Source organism: Phodopus roborovskii, unplaced genomic scaffold (assembly GCF_943737965.1).
Source record: "Phodopus roborovskii unplaced genomic scaffold, PHOROB, whole genome shotgun sequence".
Taxonomy (NCBI): Eukaryota; Metazoa; Chordata; class Mammalia; order Rodentia; family Cricetidae; genus Phodopus; species Phodopus roborovskii.
Window position 1 is genome coordinate 3,003,023 of NW_026126721.1, and position 18,045 is coordinate 3,021,067.

Sequence of the window (18,045 nt, forward strand, 5' to 3'; positions counted from 1 at the left end):
CTGAGAAGCCAGAGTGATAACAATTGTGTTAGTCATCAGCTAAAGATCTCTAATGGCTCCCCACCCACTTTGAACAAGAGCAAAGGACTGAATCATGATCCATAGGACTCTACAACATCTGGCCCTCCTACCACCCACTTCTTCTCAACTCTCTTACAGTCTTGCTAGTCTCTTACTGTTCCAGACTCAAGACTTTTAACATTAATTTCTTCCATCTGCCTGGTGTGATATTCCCCAACAATTTTTTCTAAAATGTCATTTTCTCATTTCACCTCATTCAGCATTTCTTCTCACCTTGTTTATTGTTCTCTAAAGGACTCATGTTATACTTTCCTTGTGCATTTTTTTAAATGTCCATCTTCCTATATTTATTGCCAGAACCACAAATACAAGGATTCTTATCTGTTTGGTTTGTAACTGAATCCCTAAATTCCTTTCCTGGTATTCTGTAAGCATTGACCAAATATCAGTGAATTAAAAGAATAGAACTGGGAAAATGCCAGAGAGAGAAACAGTGCTGCTGAAATAAAGTATATGTGAAACACTTCTGAAGAAATTGGGAACTACATACTAAGGAAAGCAAGCAAGATGTAGCTTCAGGTGTGGGGATATAAAGAGTTTTGAGTGAATATCTTCTGACCATGTAGAATTTTTTTATGTGTATTTTAAGAAATAGGGTTCAAGATAGCGAGCTACTACATGGAAGGCCCTTCAAGTACATATTCTTTTTCCTCTAGAAATACAAACTAGTTTAAGAAATTTGAAGCTTCAGAAGAATGGAAGTTGGAAGTTGAATGTGACTTTGGGTATAGCTTAACCCAGGACTCAAATGTTATCAAGGACTCAAATGTTATCAAGATCTATCTACTGCCCCTGCCATTATTTTTTCAAGTGTCAGCAAAATGCTTGGGCTATATGTGGTTGTAGTATCTGTCTGTTGTCTCTCCTGGAAGTATCATGGTTTTGTGTAAACTCTAGTAGAGCCACATGGCTATTTCCTAGGCAGACATGCTGCTCTGGGAATGGAATGGCTGGTCAACTCAAATTAAGGTACACTTCCCCTTTGAGCCAAGGTTTGGAGAGTAACTGGTTCTCCAGAGAGGAGTTAGCATATAACTTTTCTAAGAAGAGGGGAATGGAGGGTGCTAATGGCTAACAGATGATCACTACAAAGGGCTAATGAAGGCCTGAACTTCAGACCCTGCAGTTGGAATGGAAGGGAAGGAAAGAAGTAACAAACAGAGGGATTTAAGCTGGCATCTTAGCTATTACTGGGAGTGGACAGGACATAGGATTGGATTCACCTTGGAGATCTTGAACTATGTGGCTAGAATTTGGCAATGTCATTCATGAAGATTCGGGATGAAGTAGGAGGAACAGCTTTCTGAGAGATGGAAAGCGTTCTTTTGCTTTCTCATCCCTGTTTTTGTTAGTAAGATTGTTTCCAGCTTCTCAAACTCAAGAACAATTGAGTACTGCAAGAGGCAGAAGGCAAATTCTTACACCAACCACTTATTCTCAGCAGACTTGTTTCTGTGGTTTTGAAACTCTTCTCTTGGAACTTACGTGTGAGAAAATTTATTTTCTCCCACTGCTCTGAATTGCATTTGCTTGAACTAGCAGGGACTATGGAGTAGAAAACTATCAGCTAGACCTGGGTTCAATCTTCTCCCAGAGAGCATTTCTACATGATTGACTTAAGACTATCTTTGAATGCATTATGGATTAGGCTAGGAGAAGTGTGGTACTCATGTACAATGTCTGCATTAGTGCTCATGAAATTATGAAATGAGAAGAATTTAGTAGGATTTGGAGGTAAGGAATGGACAGACATTGAATCATCATAGCCTGTGCAAAGTGGTATCAGCATTGGTTTTTGGTTTTGTTTGTTTGTTTGTTTTTTAGTGTTTGTCATTGACAAAGTACTGTTGCAAATTCTCAACACAAAATGAGTCATTTAAGCTGGGTGGTGGTGGTTCACACCTTTAATCCCAGCACTCGGGGGCAGAGGCAAGAGGATCTCTGTGAGTCTAAAGCCAGCCTGGTCTACAAGGCAAGTTATAGGACATCCAGAGATTTTACGCAGAGAAATCCTGTTTCAAAAATTCCATGAAAAATGTGGGGTTTTTTTTTTTCTCTTTAGCAACTCTTTGTAATTATTACTGTTATTCCCAAATTATAGATGGGGATACTGAGATACACAAGTACTTCTTAATGTACCATGTCAAAAGTCCCACAGCTAAAATGATGGATCTAGAATTTAAGGAGTGAGGCTCAAGGACATGAGTATTTAAAGAGCTGATGGTGTGTTCCAGAACATCTCTAGACAATCAAAATTTATGCCCATCATCTTAGCATAATTCAAAATATGAACTCTAGAAAGTGTCCTCATTTGGATATAAATTATGAACATCATTCCTCTCACCCATGATTGTTTGCTAACTCAATATTAGGAAAATCTAGTGTATGCCACAGAGACATCCAAATAACAAAACAGGATTTCCAGGATTCTGACATTTTGATTTGAGTGTGATTTTCTGATAATCTTGTAGTTTGTACTGAGAATTAAAGATGCTCTATGGGTTGGTATATGTTTGGTTTGAAATAAGTCACTGAGCTTTCTTAAGGGTTCAAAGACTTGGTGTATGCTGACATAAAGTGGCTGAGGCCACGATTTGTACCTTTGACAGGGTTTTTTTATTTAGGCCTCAACATTTGACTCTTCCAGGTTCCCCCGGATCTCCAGAACGAAGTGTTGATCAGCCTTCTGGAGACAGACCCGGATGTTGTAGACTACTTACTCAGAAGGAAGGCTTCCCAATCCTCGTGAGTATGCCCAATTTTCCAGCTTCTAGAGTTAGGTTGATGATTTTACTCTTTAGTTCCATTTCTACAGAGTTTGAGTGATGGCTATATTTGCATGCAAAATGACACAAATGTGATTTTGACAACTTTTTGGCAATTCTGATCAATCCACCTAAGCAGAACTATTTTAGTCTCATCCACTTACCAAAGCCCAAGCCACTTTCCTGGACTTGTCTTGTTTGAACTGTCAGGAACTTCTAACTGTGTTCCCGGGGGGGGGGGGGTGCTAAATCATTGGTAAGAACCTCAAAGGGGCAAAATGTCCATAAATGAGTCTAGCAGATGTGTCCAACCTGTGACCCATAGGGCACTTGTGAATAATAATGCCTAAGAATTCAGTCCAACACAAAATCACATGTTTAATGAGAATGTTATAAAATTTTGTCTTCATAACTCAATTGTACAGTTCTTGATCATCAACTTTGTGGGTAACAATGTTGTGTCAAATGTCTAGGCATGTCTGTTAAGAGTCTTGATAAACACTTAATGCATTGCATTGGGGCAAGGGGAGCATCTTCCTTGTACAATTTTGCAGGTGAGAGTAATCCATTTCTAAACCACAGGAGCAACCTTTGCTGAGACCTAAGTGCTCATTTGCAATAAGATGTGTGTACTTTCCCAGATCTATCATTACGTATACCTTGTATTGTCTTGATGGATATGCACACTGTCCAAGTTTGCAATGAGTTATGGCTTGCCACAATTTTGCCCTAAAAGAACACAGAGGAGATCATAGTTCCGATTTTATGTTTAATCTCAGCAGCTGCTATAGAGGCAGAGTGTATGAAGGTGCTCTAACATTTGGAAAAGCCAGGTAAAGAGATGACATTGCCATATTGCCACATTAACCAAGAGTGCCATCACCACACAAACACCCAACCTTAAATTTAGACCAGGAAAAGTTGATGCCATTCTCTCTTGAGAATATCATTGTGCTATGCTTTTAAGTCTAGTACATATTTGCTCATGCTCTAGTGACTTCAGGTGAAATTAACTCTAAAACTAATGGCATGCCTTAGCATAATTCATAACATTTTTTTTCTTTTACAGCCAAAGATTTTTAAAAGACAGGGCTTATATGGATGTAACTTAGAAACAAGACATGTTCAGTTTTTCCTGTAGACTAATACCAAACTTGATTTCTTTTCATTTCAAGTTATTTCAGGTGATTATAAAAGTATACTATTCAGGAAAATTTAAAGAAAGGGAATTCCACATTGCTCAACCCCCTTCTTCCGAGGCCAGTACATTAAGACCCCTGCTGAATTCAGTTTCCCTCCTATTCCAGTAGTCTAGGGAAGTTCTTGTAATCAGATCTCCCTTTCAATGCATTTTAAGAAAAGATTATTTGTGTGCCAAACAATATCAAGGCAATTTCTGGTTCAAGTAAGATAATCTGCTTGGATTCCAGTTCCAAGAAGTGAAAGTAAATGTAAATATATAACAAATAAAAATGGTCATGCATTGCATGGTCTTGTTTTCATATCAGAGAATTGGAACTGCACTTATTTTTTTCTTACATTTCTAACTCTCATCAAGTTATAAATTATCATTTTTCCCCAACCAGTCATATGTAAGAGATTTTTTATAATCTTACTTATGTCTCTCCTGTGGGCAAGAAACACCATGATATTTCTATATGTAAATTCCTTATTAATCTTTGTTTATAACATTTTGTTATTATATGGTAGGAAATCTAGAAAACAGAGACCTGAAAAAAAAAATAACATGGAATTTTGACTGTCCAAATTTCTTATTTTGTGTGACATTATTTAATAGGTATATTTTATTCTTAAAAGAACCATTGACAGGAATGCAATGTGGTTTCTAAGCATGCTTTTGGTATTTAAATGCCAAGGTAAGAACAGAACCTTTCTTTCTCCACTCTTAAGAAGGACAAAGTGCACATATTAAACCCACACTGAGCTGTGCAATTGTTCTAGCCTCTTTTGTTCCCCATCCTTGTATGAGTAACTCTTTAAGTAAGAAGAAAGAAGGAAGATTAGTTTGTTTTTCTTTTTCTTTGTTTTCCTCTAGGTACAGGCAAAGAACAGTCCAGAAGATTGCTAATAATGTCATGAAGTAAACAGTAGATATTTATTTTTTTTAAAAAAATGTTTTTAAAGTGGCCTGCTGAGGATTGAGCTGTAGGCAGTCACTTTGGGCCATAAGCATATGCTTGCAAATCTAGTGCATACGTTGGAGCTCTTCAAATCTTGGGAGGGTGCTTCTTCTGAGTCAGTAGGATTGGAGAGGTGGGCTGAGATTTTGTATTCCCAACAAGCTTCTCTAGTACTGTTGTTACTAGTCCACAATCCACATTTGGAGTAGGGAAAGCTTAAAATGCCAAATCATTTTCTTGACTTTATATGCATTCAGACCTATTAGGAGACATCCATTACTCAGAATGCAAAAAGGAGGGTACTAGATATGGTTTCATATGCACCTGCATATTCCAAATACCTGGGAATTATAAAGAACAGTTGTGAATCTCCCCCATCATCATGGTGCTTGTTCGTTTATTCTGACTTGTAGTCCAGAAATTGAGATTTTCAAAGCTCTCCACATGATTCTAATAAGCAGCCCAAACTCCAAAGAACTGACTCAGATCTACCACTTGGATTCTCTATATTTAAAACCCCATGGGAACTTGGGTGGGGTGAGTTTTGACCTTTAGCATGCATCTTTTTGTTGATAAAGGAGCAGAACAAATGTTCTGGCTTAGAAATACATTTGGAGTTTGTAGAAAAGATGGAGATGTTATTTGCAATCTCATAATGGCTTCTGAGGGAATGAAGAGCCTACAGTGTACTTGGAAACAGAGTGAAGATGTAACTGGATTTGGATATTCAGATAGCTAAGATAGCTAGTTCTGGATTTGGTCAAAACAGTGGAGTTGCCATCTGTCTGGATACAGAATAATGAAGTCAGGTAGATGTCCTAAAATAGCAGGCTGGAGTGAGGTGGGGTGACATTTAAGTCAAAAAATAGTGATAAAGGAAGAGTGACAAAATATCCCTGCAATTATAGATTATAAAGATTGTAAATTATAGTACCCCAAGGTGGCAGATGGTGCTTGCTACAGTGGTACCTGCATCAATTAACCACCCATCAGTTGTGTCTGTGTAATTTATGACACTGCTTTCAATCTTCAAGTTGAGAATGAGATCTCTTACATCCAAAATCAACCCTATTGCTATGTGTTTTGTGCTATGGGGTATGTTTATGGATGACACTCTGACTCACTTTTCTCATCTGCTAACTGGAGATTAAACAGTTATTATTGGGTTACTGTGGACTTCACCATATGGTTCGTGTACAGCTACTTACCAGAGACTTGTTGTTCATGAGGCACTGTTACTGTGTCCCTTGACATCTATGAGATAAAAGATGGCCACAAAACATAGCCTATGGGAATAAGATGGAATCTAAAAGCAGAGTTCCTTTGCACTGGAGACTTTTGAACTTCTTTTCCCCAAAGCCTCTGTTCCCCAATTCACATACCTAAGTAAAGCTTTAGATTCCCAAGAAACCAAGTAGAAACACCATAAGATTTAATTCAGAGGGGAAACAAAATAAATTTTCAGAAAAGTGTAAAGCCCAGAATGAAAAAATATGCATTTTTATTTTTTTTGAAAGAGCAAACATTTTGTGATATTTGGGAACTTGCTGTTTTGTTTTGATTTGTATTTTTGCCTTCTGTGTGCAACATCCGAGTTGGGTGAGTGCAGAGAGAATTTATTATCTTTTCGTGTGTTCATCCAGTTCAGAGTTTGGCTTGCATCAAAGGGACATGCCAAAGGGGATTAGAAGAGATTTTCAATACCAAAGTTGCCAGGCTTACCAGTTTTTAACAAGTTTCCCCGTGCACTTGCTAGAATTATGTGCTCTTTTCTTCAGAAGTCCTTAAGACAGACCAGCCTCTCTTTGATTCAGGAATGTGACAATACAGGGAAAGATAGTGGAAAGTTAATCTAAAAGGGCAATGTAGGTTGAATGAGGATCTCTAAAGAAAAACAAAGGTGTTAAAGCTGGGTTAGGGCTAAGATGAAGTAAAGGAGTTAACCTCTCTAAGCACATTTTTCTGTTTTTGTTTTTCAAGACAGGTTTTCTCTGTATTGTTTTGGAGACCAGGGTGGCCTCGAACTCAGAGATTGGCCTGCCTCTGCCTCCAGGATGCTGGGATTAAAGGCATGTGCCACCAATGCCCGGCTTCTAAGCACAAAATTTAGGGAAATAAGAACACACTCATGATGTCTCCCAGACAATGAAAAAGCAAAAGAAAAACATGTTCTAAAAAACAATGTCATACTTAACCACCCAAGAAGCCAAGTTGATAGTAAAATGTGTGGGCCTGACCTAAATGGACACAGCCCATCAATTGTGTTTTCACAACCTCCCCCTTCTTTGTCTCTTTTTAACTGAGACAATTACTAAGTGTGACAGTTTCTGTTGACAACATGGCAATCTGAAAGGATTTTTAGTTAAGTTAACCTGAGATGAGATATTGATAACATTGTTTTGTATACCTATTTTTTATTCTTTTAGTATTGTCTTTACTTCTTTAAAGTTCTAGGGAGAGAAATGAACCTTACATAAAATTATTCATGTCGAAGTGCACAGCTTTGTTTTTCACTGAGTTACTTCAGACCCCTGGATCTCTATATAAGGAATGCTTGGTAGAACCAAGAATAAATCTGTGTTAACGTGATCTAAAAATCTACAGCTCAGAAGAGAGAGCCCAGTGGATCTCGGGATTATCTGTGGCATGGGAACTAATTCTAATAATAGTTCTTATCATTTTCAAACGTGGGCTTCAGGAAACTTAAGGAGCCAGACATGTACTCTCAGCACATGTGAGGATCAGGAGTGTCAAGGCCAGCCCTACCTAGGTAGTAAGTTTGAGGCCACCACAGATTACATGAGACCTTGCCTCAAAAACAATAAGTAAACAAAAACACAGTAAAGAAATTTTTCTTTTCATTTACCAACCCTCATAAGTACCTCAGAAATATAATAATAATTAAACCAAACTAGACAGAGCATTTTTTCCTATCCTCATGTGGAAACAAGAGGAAAGCAAGCCAAATTTAACTATAATTTGGGCAAAAGTAACCCAAATGAACCAAACCCACACATATCTATCTTTAAATTCCAATGTGATTAATTTTGTTAGTGGCTTTTACAAAGTTATTGAAATAAAAAAAAAAAAACAGTGACCAGTAAATGAAGATCTCTACTTGTTCCAAAAGGCAATTGTTATGATCCTTGTTCCTCATAGAAGCCCACCCCTATGAAACCCTTTGTGCAGTATGGAAGGGTGATGGGTTTTCTTGTAGTTTGTGATATTTTGTTCAGCTTATCAAATCAGTACCATGGGGATCATTCATTTTATTCTATCAATGTTCACAATTAAAGGTATCTTTTACCAGTCTGTGGACTGTTACACAAATGGTTGTAATTTCTGACCTCTTTTTTCTATGATTTGCTGAATCAGGATGCCCCAAAATCTGACTTAACCTATGAAATAACAGCAAAGAATCCTATTGTCTAGCAGTAGCCCGTGACTTTAACATTCCTTTTATTCTAGTACCTTGGAATTATGAAGCATTAAGCCATTTTCTGCCACACACTTTTCAGGCAGAGTTGTAGGGAAAACTTGAATTAAGTGCAATATGAAATTCCATAATGAAAAGGTTGAAAACATAGAAATAAGTCTCATACGTAGAGCTCTCTAGGATGAAGATTTTATCCCACCCTCTCTGCATTCCAATGTCTTTACTGTGGTCTTTAGCCTCTTTACATTTCAAACATGCCTCGTCAGGAATGTTATAACTAGAAGCATTATTGTACCTACTTGTCACTAATGCACTATAACATCATGCAGAGGAAATTAACAAGGAATTAAAATGAAGGGATAGGTGTTACCAAATGCCCGGGTATTTATCATCCAGTACTGGCTCTACCAACTGGTAGACAGGTGGGATTCGCATCAGCACCTCTTTGGAGAGGTGTTTTTATCCCAAAGGAAGTTTTGCAGCTATGTGCACAGTCAATGTGAGAATCTCCATAATTCCTGGGCTGCTGTGACAATGGATTATTTCCTGGCGCAATTAATAGTTTCTGATATGAATCCATGCTTTGCACTCTAGCAGACTGAAGTTTACTGACTGAGTGACTGAGTCAAGGATAAGGACAGCACACATTTGAAACCCCTGTGTTTCTCAGCTAGTTAGCTCAGCAAAGGGCTGGGCCAGCCATGCTGAGGCTTGAACTAGAGTTCTTCATTTATTCACAGAACCAGTTCTGTATTTCCGGCTGCAGTGCAGGCTTCCTCACAGTACCCTGCCAGCGTGTTTACACCCTGACCTGGAGGGACCAGCCAAGGGTGAGAATGTTGATTCACTCTCCATGTCCATCTCATGTTTGGTTAGCTAGGACTGGCCATGCATGATGGGGATGGGCCTGGGATTTAAGTATCAAATAGGTTACTCTCCCAGCTTAGAGACAAACCCATGTTGTCTGGCAGCCCATCTACTCAAAACTCCTAACCTCAACCCACTGTACACTAACTTTGAAAAGGAAAAGAGCTAGACACATTTGGACTCAAAACCACACCATTTAGCAACTTATCCAGTCAACAGTCTCTTAAGATCCAAAAAAAAAAGGTCACACCATGTTTTAGAGACAGTGCCTCAGCAACTGTAACCCGCATCAAAGCAAGTCTTTTCTGTAAGCAATACATAAATATCTTTCTTATACAATTTTTAATTTAAATTGGAAACAATCTCGTTTTACATGTCAACCCCAGTTCCCTCTCCCTCCCCACCCACCTCCTATCTCATCCCCTTTCTGCTTCCCAGGGAGGGTGAGGCCTTCCATGGGGGAGTCTTCAAAGTCTGTCACATCATTTGGAGCAGGACCTAGGACTTCCCCTGTGACAATACACAAATATCTTAATGTTTACTTAGAGCAGACCTCTTAAAGGTGGAAAATCTATATGCAAATCAGAGAGAAGATATTAGAGGGTGTTTCATTTTTTTTTTCAGATATTCCAAAGAGGAGGGTGTTTGTCTCAATCTGGAAATTCTTTTAATGGTTCTTAAGCAAATTTGGCTACACCTTCCTCACCTCTGATGAGAAAATAAATTGAGGGGATATTTTAATTATTTCAAATGACCATTAACTCTAAGTATAAAAGATACCCTTTTATTATTAATTTGCAACACCAAGCACAAGTGTATAATAAATTTTACAGGGAGCCCAAACCTTATTACCTGGACTACTAGACAGACAAGGTATTTTGTCAACTACCTGTTTCCTTTGGTCATTTCTAAGCTTAGATCAGGAGCAAAGACTGTCTAGAGTAGCTTAATTCAAGGCCTGCCATATAATGAACTCTAATAGATGTAATTCTTATTACAGTCCAAAGCAGCATGCCACATGTTTTTCAAAGTGCTTTCCATGTGAACCCACTTCTATATTATACCCACTTCCAGACCCTTAAACACCTTCATGTATCCAAATCTTTTGTAAATACAATCAACTGGCCTTATGTCAAGTCTTCCCTTTCAATAGGCAAAACTGGATTCCTGAGCAATAGCATGGCCCTCAGAGGGGGCTCCTGCTTGTTGTAGCAACATCCTGTTGCCATCTTGAAATCTTTCATATTGTTTAGCATGGTGTCTGACATGCTTAGTTTGCAGTGGTTTCCAGGATTGATTCAGCCCATTCTCTTAGAAGGTCCAGGGTGGAGCTTGCAAATGCTCCTGTAGGGCTTGCAGATGCAGCCCTACAGGGAGAATATGCCCTCATTTCACAGCTACTCAGTGAACTTTTGCAAAGTCAACTTGAAAGACAGGGGGAGGGGACCAAGCCCCTCTTTCCTCTTGGTCTGGCCAGATCCAATGAAAGCACTGAAAATGGAAGAAACACTGGTAGGAGCACCAGGAGCTAATGTTTCAATTATTCTTGATCGCCCTTGTTTTGTTTTCTTTTCACCAAACTATTAAACCATTGCCTGTTCTGCACTTCCCCAACAACCAATGTAAGTATAATTCCCGTCTGTACACCAGGTCCATTACAAGTGTCTGAAGCATCTTGAAAAAGTATATGCAGTGGAACAGTATCATAGGAAGTAATCTGAGAGGTGGCAGGAAGGAAAACAATGGGAAGAGTGACAAGCTTAGAGGTGTAAAATGTGCAGATGCCCTGTAACAACAATCGCACGGGGCTCCATAACCTCTGAGCCTTTTAGGGCATTATCTATTAATGCACTATTTATTTATTAATGCATTATTTATTAATATCTCATGGTAACCCCTGGTAAAAATATAAACCTACTCCTTTTGTGGAAACCTCAAATGCTCCCATTATGAAGATGAGAGAGATTACTCCCCTGAAATCTCTCATTTACACTCATAACTAGAAGCTGAATGTACACTTAGACCATTGCCCCAGGTTTTTCTCTTCTACATTTTTGGTAAGATGGTAGTGTAAGGCTTGAGCTGAAATTTTTATGGTGTCTGTGAACTAAGATGTGACCGCTTTCAAAACTCCCCTCCAAATAAGAGGAGGCTAAATCCAAGTTATACATTGTTTCAGCTGCGTTCATGAAATGGACAATGGCTTTGACTCTCCTGTAAAATATCCCAGGAAATAAGGCTATGGGTTCACACTATTAGGTATACAACTATGACTTACTTGTATCCAATAGAGCTAAAACATGTTCATTAATGACTGAAAAGAAAATGGTACCTAAGCAAAGGATAATGAAATCAGCCAAATAATATGATCTGTAGCCCTGCTGATTTTGAGTTGAATTCTGTGTTAGTCTAATCCATTCACTTTTTCTCATGTTCATAACAAAGCTTTCCCAAGAAGAGCCACATTCCATGACAATAGGCAACTGACCAGTTTGTATGAATTCGTGTTCCCCTACCTAGAATTAAGGAGAGTTTTTCCCCTTTAATTATATGTGGTTTAGTTTCCTCCCCATTTCCAGCACAGTTAAGTTCTTCTTGATTGTTTTTCCCTTCAAATTCACTGGAGGCCCACATTTCTGGTAAATTATCCTCATGGCTGTCCTGCCCAAAAGATTGTGTGATATCAGCTCAAAGAGGAGGCAAGCAGAGGTTTTATTAATTATATGTGGGTAGAAAATATCCTCAGCAAAAGTGCCAGAGTCCTGGCTTCCTCAGTGACAGGCATGGCATATCACAAATGCCAGGATGTTTTTCCCCTGGGTACTCAACCTTGCTGGAAACCCGAGCTAAAGCTAGGGTCCCTGTGAATCCACTTTCTTCATTTTGCATGCCAAAACCATTTTGACTAGGAGAGGACTGCTCTGTGTATGTTTGCCTTCTTTAAGACCACAAAGGATTTGTTTTGAAAACTGCAACAAATGGAAAGCAAGGACCAGTAAAGAAAGGCAAACATGGTAGGGGTAGGGTGAGGGGAGGCAGAAGCATACTGTGAAACTTTTAATCAATCTTTGATCATTTCCCTTTAAGATGTCAGGGCCAATGTTTTGAGGAAGGTAGAAAATAAAGATGGTTCCAGGTAAGACTTTGCCCAGTCCCCATCTTCCTGGTATTCTCATTTTCTTGTTCCATTTACATTTTCACCGTTATTTCTGTTGCTATGAGAACTCATATGTGCAAGTGCTTATCGTATGTGAGACAATGCCATAGATTGTGCTGCAGAAGTACTGGTGTCTTGCAAAATCATGTTCTGTGGATTTATATACACTGAATTCTAGATGACTGCCATGTATTTATCTTTTTAGCAACCTTTTCATACATAAACACATATCCCCACCAGTGGTGTCATTGTCTTTATCACAGGAAAAATAAATGTATTTACTAAGTATGCTCTGGGAAAAGAAAAGTTTTCTTTAATGCCACAGTGAACTATAAATCTGTATTATTTTTAACTCAAGAGATGGAGGAAGGCAAAAGGAGTCGTTTGGGTTGTTAGGGGTTCCCCTTGCTTGCTTAATAGATAGTGGCCCCTAGGCTTTAACTCTTAAATTTAGTCAGGTATCACTCCATTAGTCACTTTGGTGATAAAAGGTGGTGACAAGGCTCCATCTCTGTTTATGTCCTCCTTTTGTTAAATCTGTTTTACCGCTTTCCACCAGCAGGCAGCGTTGGCAAACACAGGCATGTATATCTCCACCCTCCTAGTTGACCTTTGTTTCATAACATGTGTTAGGTTTTACCGCTCTCTGCTGGTTGAGCTTTGGCAGCTATAGCAGATGTTATTTATCCTTTGGCCCCTCCTTTGTGAGCTGACATTTTCTTCTGCGTTTGTTGTGTTTTACTGCCATCTTGTGACCATGTTATAGAAACGCTTTCACATTATTGATGGAGATGTGTTGGAATGTTGCTCAGAAGGTCTTTTTTTATTTCAGCTTCCATGTCCATTTACTTGATATCTGCCATTGTCAACTGTGTCATGCTTGAATCTGATCATACTCACACACCTATAATTGTCTTATGCCAGGAGCCCTGACATGCTGCAGTCGGAAGTTTCCTTTTCCATGGGAGGGAGGCATTCATCTACAGACTCCAACAAGGCCTCCAGCGGAGATATCTCCCCTTATGACAACAACTCCCCAGTGCTGTCTGAGCGCTCCCTGCTGGCTATGCAAGAGGACAGGGCCCGGGGGGGCTCGGAGAAACTTTATAAAGTGCCAGAGCAGTATTCATTGGTGGGCCACTTGCCGTCGCCAAAGTCGAAGTCAAGAGAAAGTTTTCCTGGACCAAGCCTTGGAAAAGGTAAATGAAGCCTGGCTGCGACAGTCCAAATAAGTATCTTCCCTTTGGCAAGGTCATTTTGGACCTTCTTCATCAGCCTCTGTTTGATGTGTCTTCAATTCAAAGAACATTTATTGAGTGTCTGCTAAATGCTCAAGATAGGAGAAAAGAATGGTGACCCCTGACTTTGTCTAGAAGGTCTGATTCACAAATACGTGTGACAGGAGCAAATGCCCAAAGGAGCCACTCATTTTCCCAATTGACCTCTTCCTTTTAACATCCTGGGGAGTCTATGTCCCTGCTGGTGGATTTACATTGCATATGTGCTAGTCTAAGACATTACTCAATTACTTCTGTCATAAAGAAAAGGTTCTGAAGCTGTCATATAACAATGCAGTGTGCCAAAACCAGATAGTAACAAAAACACCAGACTAGGTGTCAGAATAATATCCTGCCACTTCGACCTTGGATCTTGAAGGAATAATTGATCTCCACAAAGGTCTATGGACTCCTGATAAATAACTAAGAATTGTACAGATGTCGTATATCCTGGATTTCATTAGATATCTACAGTTGTTATGGTAACACTTAGCATAGAATAAGACCTAGGTAATCTGTACTGTGCAACCTTGTAGATACTTCTGATCTCTTGTTACTATGTCTATCTCTTGTCACTGATCTCCTGATATCCTCTATGTAATGAAGCAAGGTATCCTTCCCAGAAACTAACAAACATTTGGAGACATCCAGTAGCCCATGATGGTTCCAGCATGGGCTTGGAAGGAGGGAAGCTTGAACTGAATAAGATATCTACTATAGCATCTTGTTGCATATATACATATTCTTTGATTGGGGGAGAAGGGAGAAGAAAGAAACACACACAGAAACAAATCTATTGATGTCAGTAGGACACTGTCCCTGAGGGGAGTTCACAAACCAGCACTATTGTCCCTGTATGTCTGTTCCTGTAGTCAGAGCCCTTGTGGCCATCACCAACTGCCCCGTTGTATGAATTTCCTACTACTGTTACCACCTGCTACAAAATCAACCCAGATTAGCCCTCTTATGATTTGGGATGTCAGAAATCAAATGGATAGATGGGGCTGCCTTCTGATCTGGGGAAGAATCTGTTTCCTACCCTCTTCCAGGTTTTGTCAACCTAATGTCATGCCTGTTTCTTCCACGTCCAGTAGCATCTTCTCTCTTGCCTCTCTCTCACAGGAGAGTCACTTAACCTCAAGAACCAGGGGTATATGCAAACTTTATCTTTGAAGGTTCTGAGGGTTATGATACATTAATTCTGTTTATCAGAAATATGATATAGAAAGAGCATTTCTGTCCATCTCCAACAGAGCAAACTTCTTGGAAGGCAGGTCCAAATAGAATTGTTTTGCATCTATCGCAACCTCGAATATGATAGTTTGTGCCAAAAATGTAATGATATTACTTATTGGTTTCATTCTTAATTTTTTCTGTTGTGGACCTTTTTATCCTCTTTCCTAGATATGTCAGAGGAGCCTTTCAATATCTGGGGAACTTGGCATTCAACATTAAAAAGTGGATCCAAAGACCCAGGAATGACAGGTGAAGTGCCATTTTTAAACTTCATTGCATTTGCTTTAAATGGATCTTTCCTGAACTCTTTCGTGCTATTCTCATGGTAACTGCTTGCCAACCAATATTCAATAAATACTGAGGACAAAAAGAAACACCAAAACACAAAATAAAACAAAAAGAAAAAGAAAGAAAGAAAAAAGAAAAATCTCTCCTTGGGCTTTCCACCCCAATTGCTAAGCTTGGATGGTAATTCATTGCTCTTCTTTTCCTGAAGTCTAAGTTGTCAACAAGGCAGTTTATGTAGTGAGAGTCTAGGAATATGTTTGGAGTGGCCATAAAACCGGTGCCACTATCACCAAGAACCTGCCATAGACCTCGCTAGGGAGATTTTCCTTTCAGGTAGCAATAGCTGAGAGTGTGCTTGCTATTCCTTTTCAGCAATAGAGGCAGCAGTGAAAAAAAAAAAAAAAAGAAATTGTCCCATCTAACCTCAGTTTTTGCATTTCTCGTTCCAGGTTCCTATGGTGACATTTCTGAAAGCAGCTCCCTGCAACCGAGGCCCTGTTCCCTTTCTCAAGGGAACCTATCACTGAATTGGCCTCGGTGTCAAGGGAGCCTCATGGGGCAGGACAGTGGCACTCAGGTCATTCGGAGGACTCAGACTGCGACCACTGTGGCACAGTGTAATGTTCACCTTCCAGTGTCGCGTGTCTGCAGCACTCCCCACATCCAGGGCGGCGGCAAGGGGTCCAGACGGCCTGCAGGCAGGTCTGAACCATTCTTGTCCTTAAACAGCACGGAAGACCTGGCCGAGAGCAAGGTGGAAGTGGCCTGTCTACAAAGCCGGGCCCAGTCTGTGTACCAGAGACCTCAGGAGAGTGGCAGAGATGACAGGCGTCCCCCTCCTCCTTACCCGGGGTCAGGGAAGCCTGTCGTGGCCTCAGCCCAGCAGACCCCAGAGCCTCCCCTGTGGAGGATCCAGAGGCATGAAGAAGATTCAAGAACAACTGCAGAAGAAGAAGGCCAACAGGCCTCAGGAGAGCATCCGGCCAGGCCAAAAAAACTGAGCAGCGCCTACTCCCTCTCAGCCAGTGAGCAGGACAGGCAGAACTTGGGGGAGGCCAGCTGGCTCGACTGGCAGCGAGAGCGGTGGCAGATCTGGGAGCTCCTGTCAACCGACAACCCCGACGCCCTCCCGGAAACACTGGTATGAGCCCACCCGCCAGCAGCTGGAGCCCACCCTCCCAAAAACATCCTCTTCCGGCCCAGACCCGGAAAACTTGCCGATGGACAATTGGACAATTACTCATTTTTCTTTTTGTTTTTCCACACTTTGAAAAATCAACATAAGAGAAAGTCAGTCCACTTGCAGAGAGGCACTCCTAACCCTTGCCATTTATAAGATTCTATTGCGTAGCCAGCCTTGGGGTGGGGGGGACCCAAACACGACAATACCCAGTCTCAAAACTACTCACATTGGATATATATATATATGATCAAACTCTTGCTTTGGTATAGCTTAAGTGTGTTTATGTGTCTTCAATTTTGACTATTGTATATTCTGTAACAGATTATGTATGATAATCAATATGACTTATTCACAGAGAAGACAGAACAATTAAAAAAATCACTGCACTTATATTACACCATGAGATATATTAAGCAACAAAATTCTATAGAATGTTCTAGCATATGCACAAGCGGGTTTTTGTGCTTTTTGCCATCACTTTTTCATGGGGACTGCCCTCCATTCAATGCCTAAGAAAAATACTAACCAAACAAAACAGAATATGAGAAGCCATATTTTTATACAGTATTGAGAAACGAAAGTTATAGTCACTGAATGATTTTTCATAGTGAACAAGTTTTAAGGAAATATTGAATTTGATATGTTATGACATATATTTTTAGAAAGAACTCAGCAAATCAAATGAGAGAACATCCCATTCTAAGTGAAATTCAGTTTTATATAGGCCACTTATAATATATATTTATAATATGTAACTTTTATGTATTTTTCAAAACTACAAACTGGAATCCAACTTTAAAAAAAATTTTAAATCCGAATACACATTCAAATTATACAACATCATTTCTCCCTCTGCCCCGTTATCAATATTAGCCCAATTACAAGCAATTCCTTGTAAAGTAAATCCTACCTGGGGGGCAAAAACAGCTACATCTTTGTGCTTACATTGTGCCAAAGGTTGAGGAAACGTGTCTTCAGTAATTTTATGTGTATTGTAATGTATGTGTTACTACCTTACTTCAGCAATTTGAAGTGTTACAACTGCAAAACCACCTTTGACCAGCAGGTGGCAGTCTGCTTCAGTATTTTCTGATTTTTTTTTTTTTTCACATCAGAAGGGACAGTGTACTATATACAAAGAGGGTTATATATATATATATATATATAACGTGTTACTCTTTATTTTCATGTTGGCAATGAAATTTTTCAGTGGTGTTTCTTAAAATTCTATCTTGTGCCATGATGAATAAAAAGTTAAGCAAAGATTTGTTACCAGCCTTTAAATCTAATGAAGGAACTCACACCCCATTCCAGATAGGTCCTTGACTAATCTCACAAGTTCAAGTATATTACATGCTAACAATTCCATAAATTCATACATACATTTAGAGAGCTAGTTTTATAAATAGCCAGTAGTTTGGGGACAACAAGTCTATAATGATCTGTTGCAATTAAATCCTGGTTTTCTTTTCACTGATAAAGTGATTTCATACCTGACTAAAGCATGGGTTTCATGCCTCTTGGGCAGGGGTTGAAAGTTGTGTCTGCTCCATAGGTCTCAGATGCTAGATTGGTTCTAGATATGGGTGTAGTGGTTTGTCCTTGGGAGCAAGT

General features: G+C 39.6%; 1 protein-coding gene across 4 annotated transcripts in view; it reads left to right on the plus strand.

Moving 5' to 3' along the window:
* Arhgap6 (Rho GTPase activating protein 6) overlaps positions 1-17,694 on the plus strand; it is a 480,929-nt gene extending 463,235 nt beyond the window's left edge. For all 4 annotated transcript variants that reach the window (XM_051174897.1, XM_051174898.1, XM_051174899.1 and 1 more), the window contains exons 10-13: positions 2,729-2,826; positions 13,372-13,646; positions 15,129-15,209; positions 15,698-17,694. In XM_051174897.1, the coding sequence (XP_051030854.1) occupies positions 2,729-2,826; positions 13,372-13,646; positions 15,129-15,209; positions 15,698-16,395 (1,152 nt within the window). In that variant the 3' untranslated portion in view covers positions 16,396-17,694. The remainder of the gene's footprint in view (positions 1-2,728; positions 2,827-13,371; positions 13,647-15,128; positions 15,210-15,697) is intronic.
* The last annotated feature ends 351 nt before the right edge of the window (positions 17,695-18,045 follow it).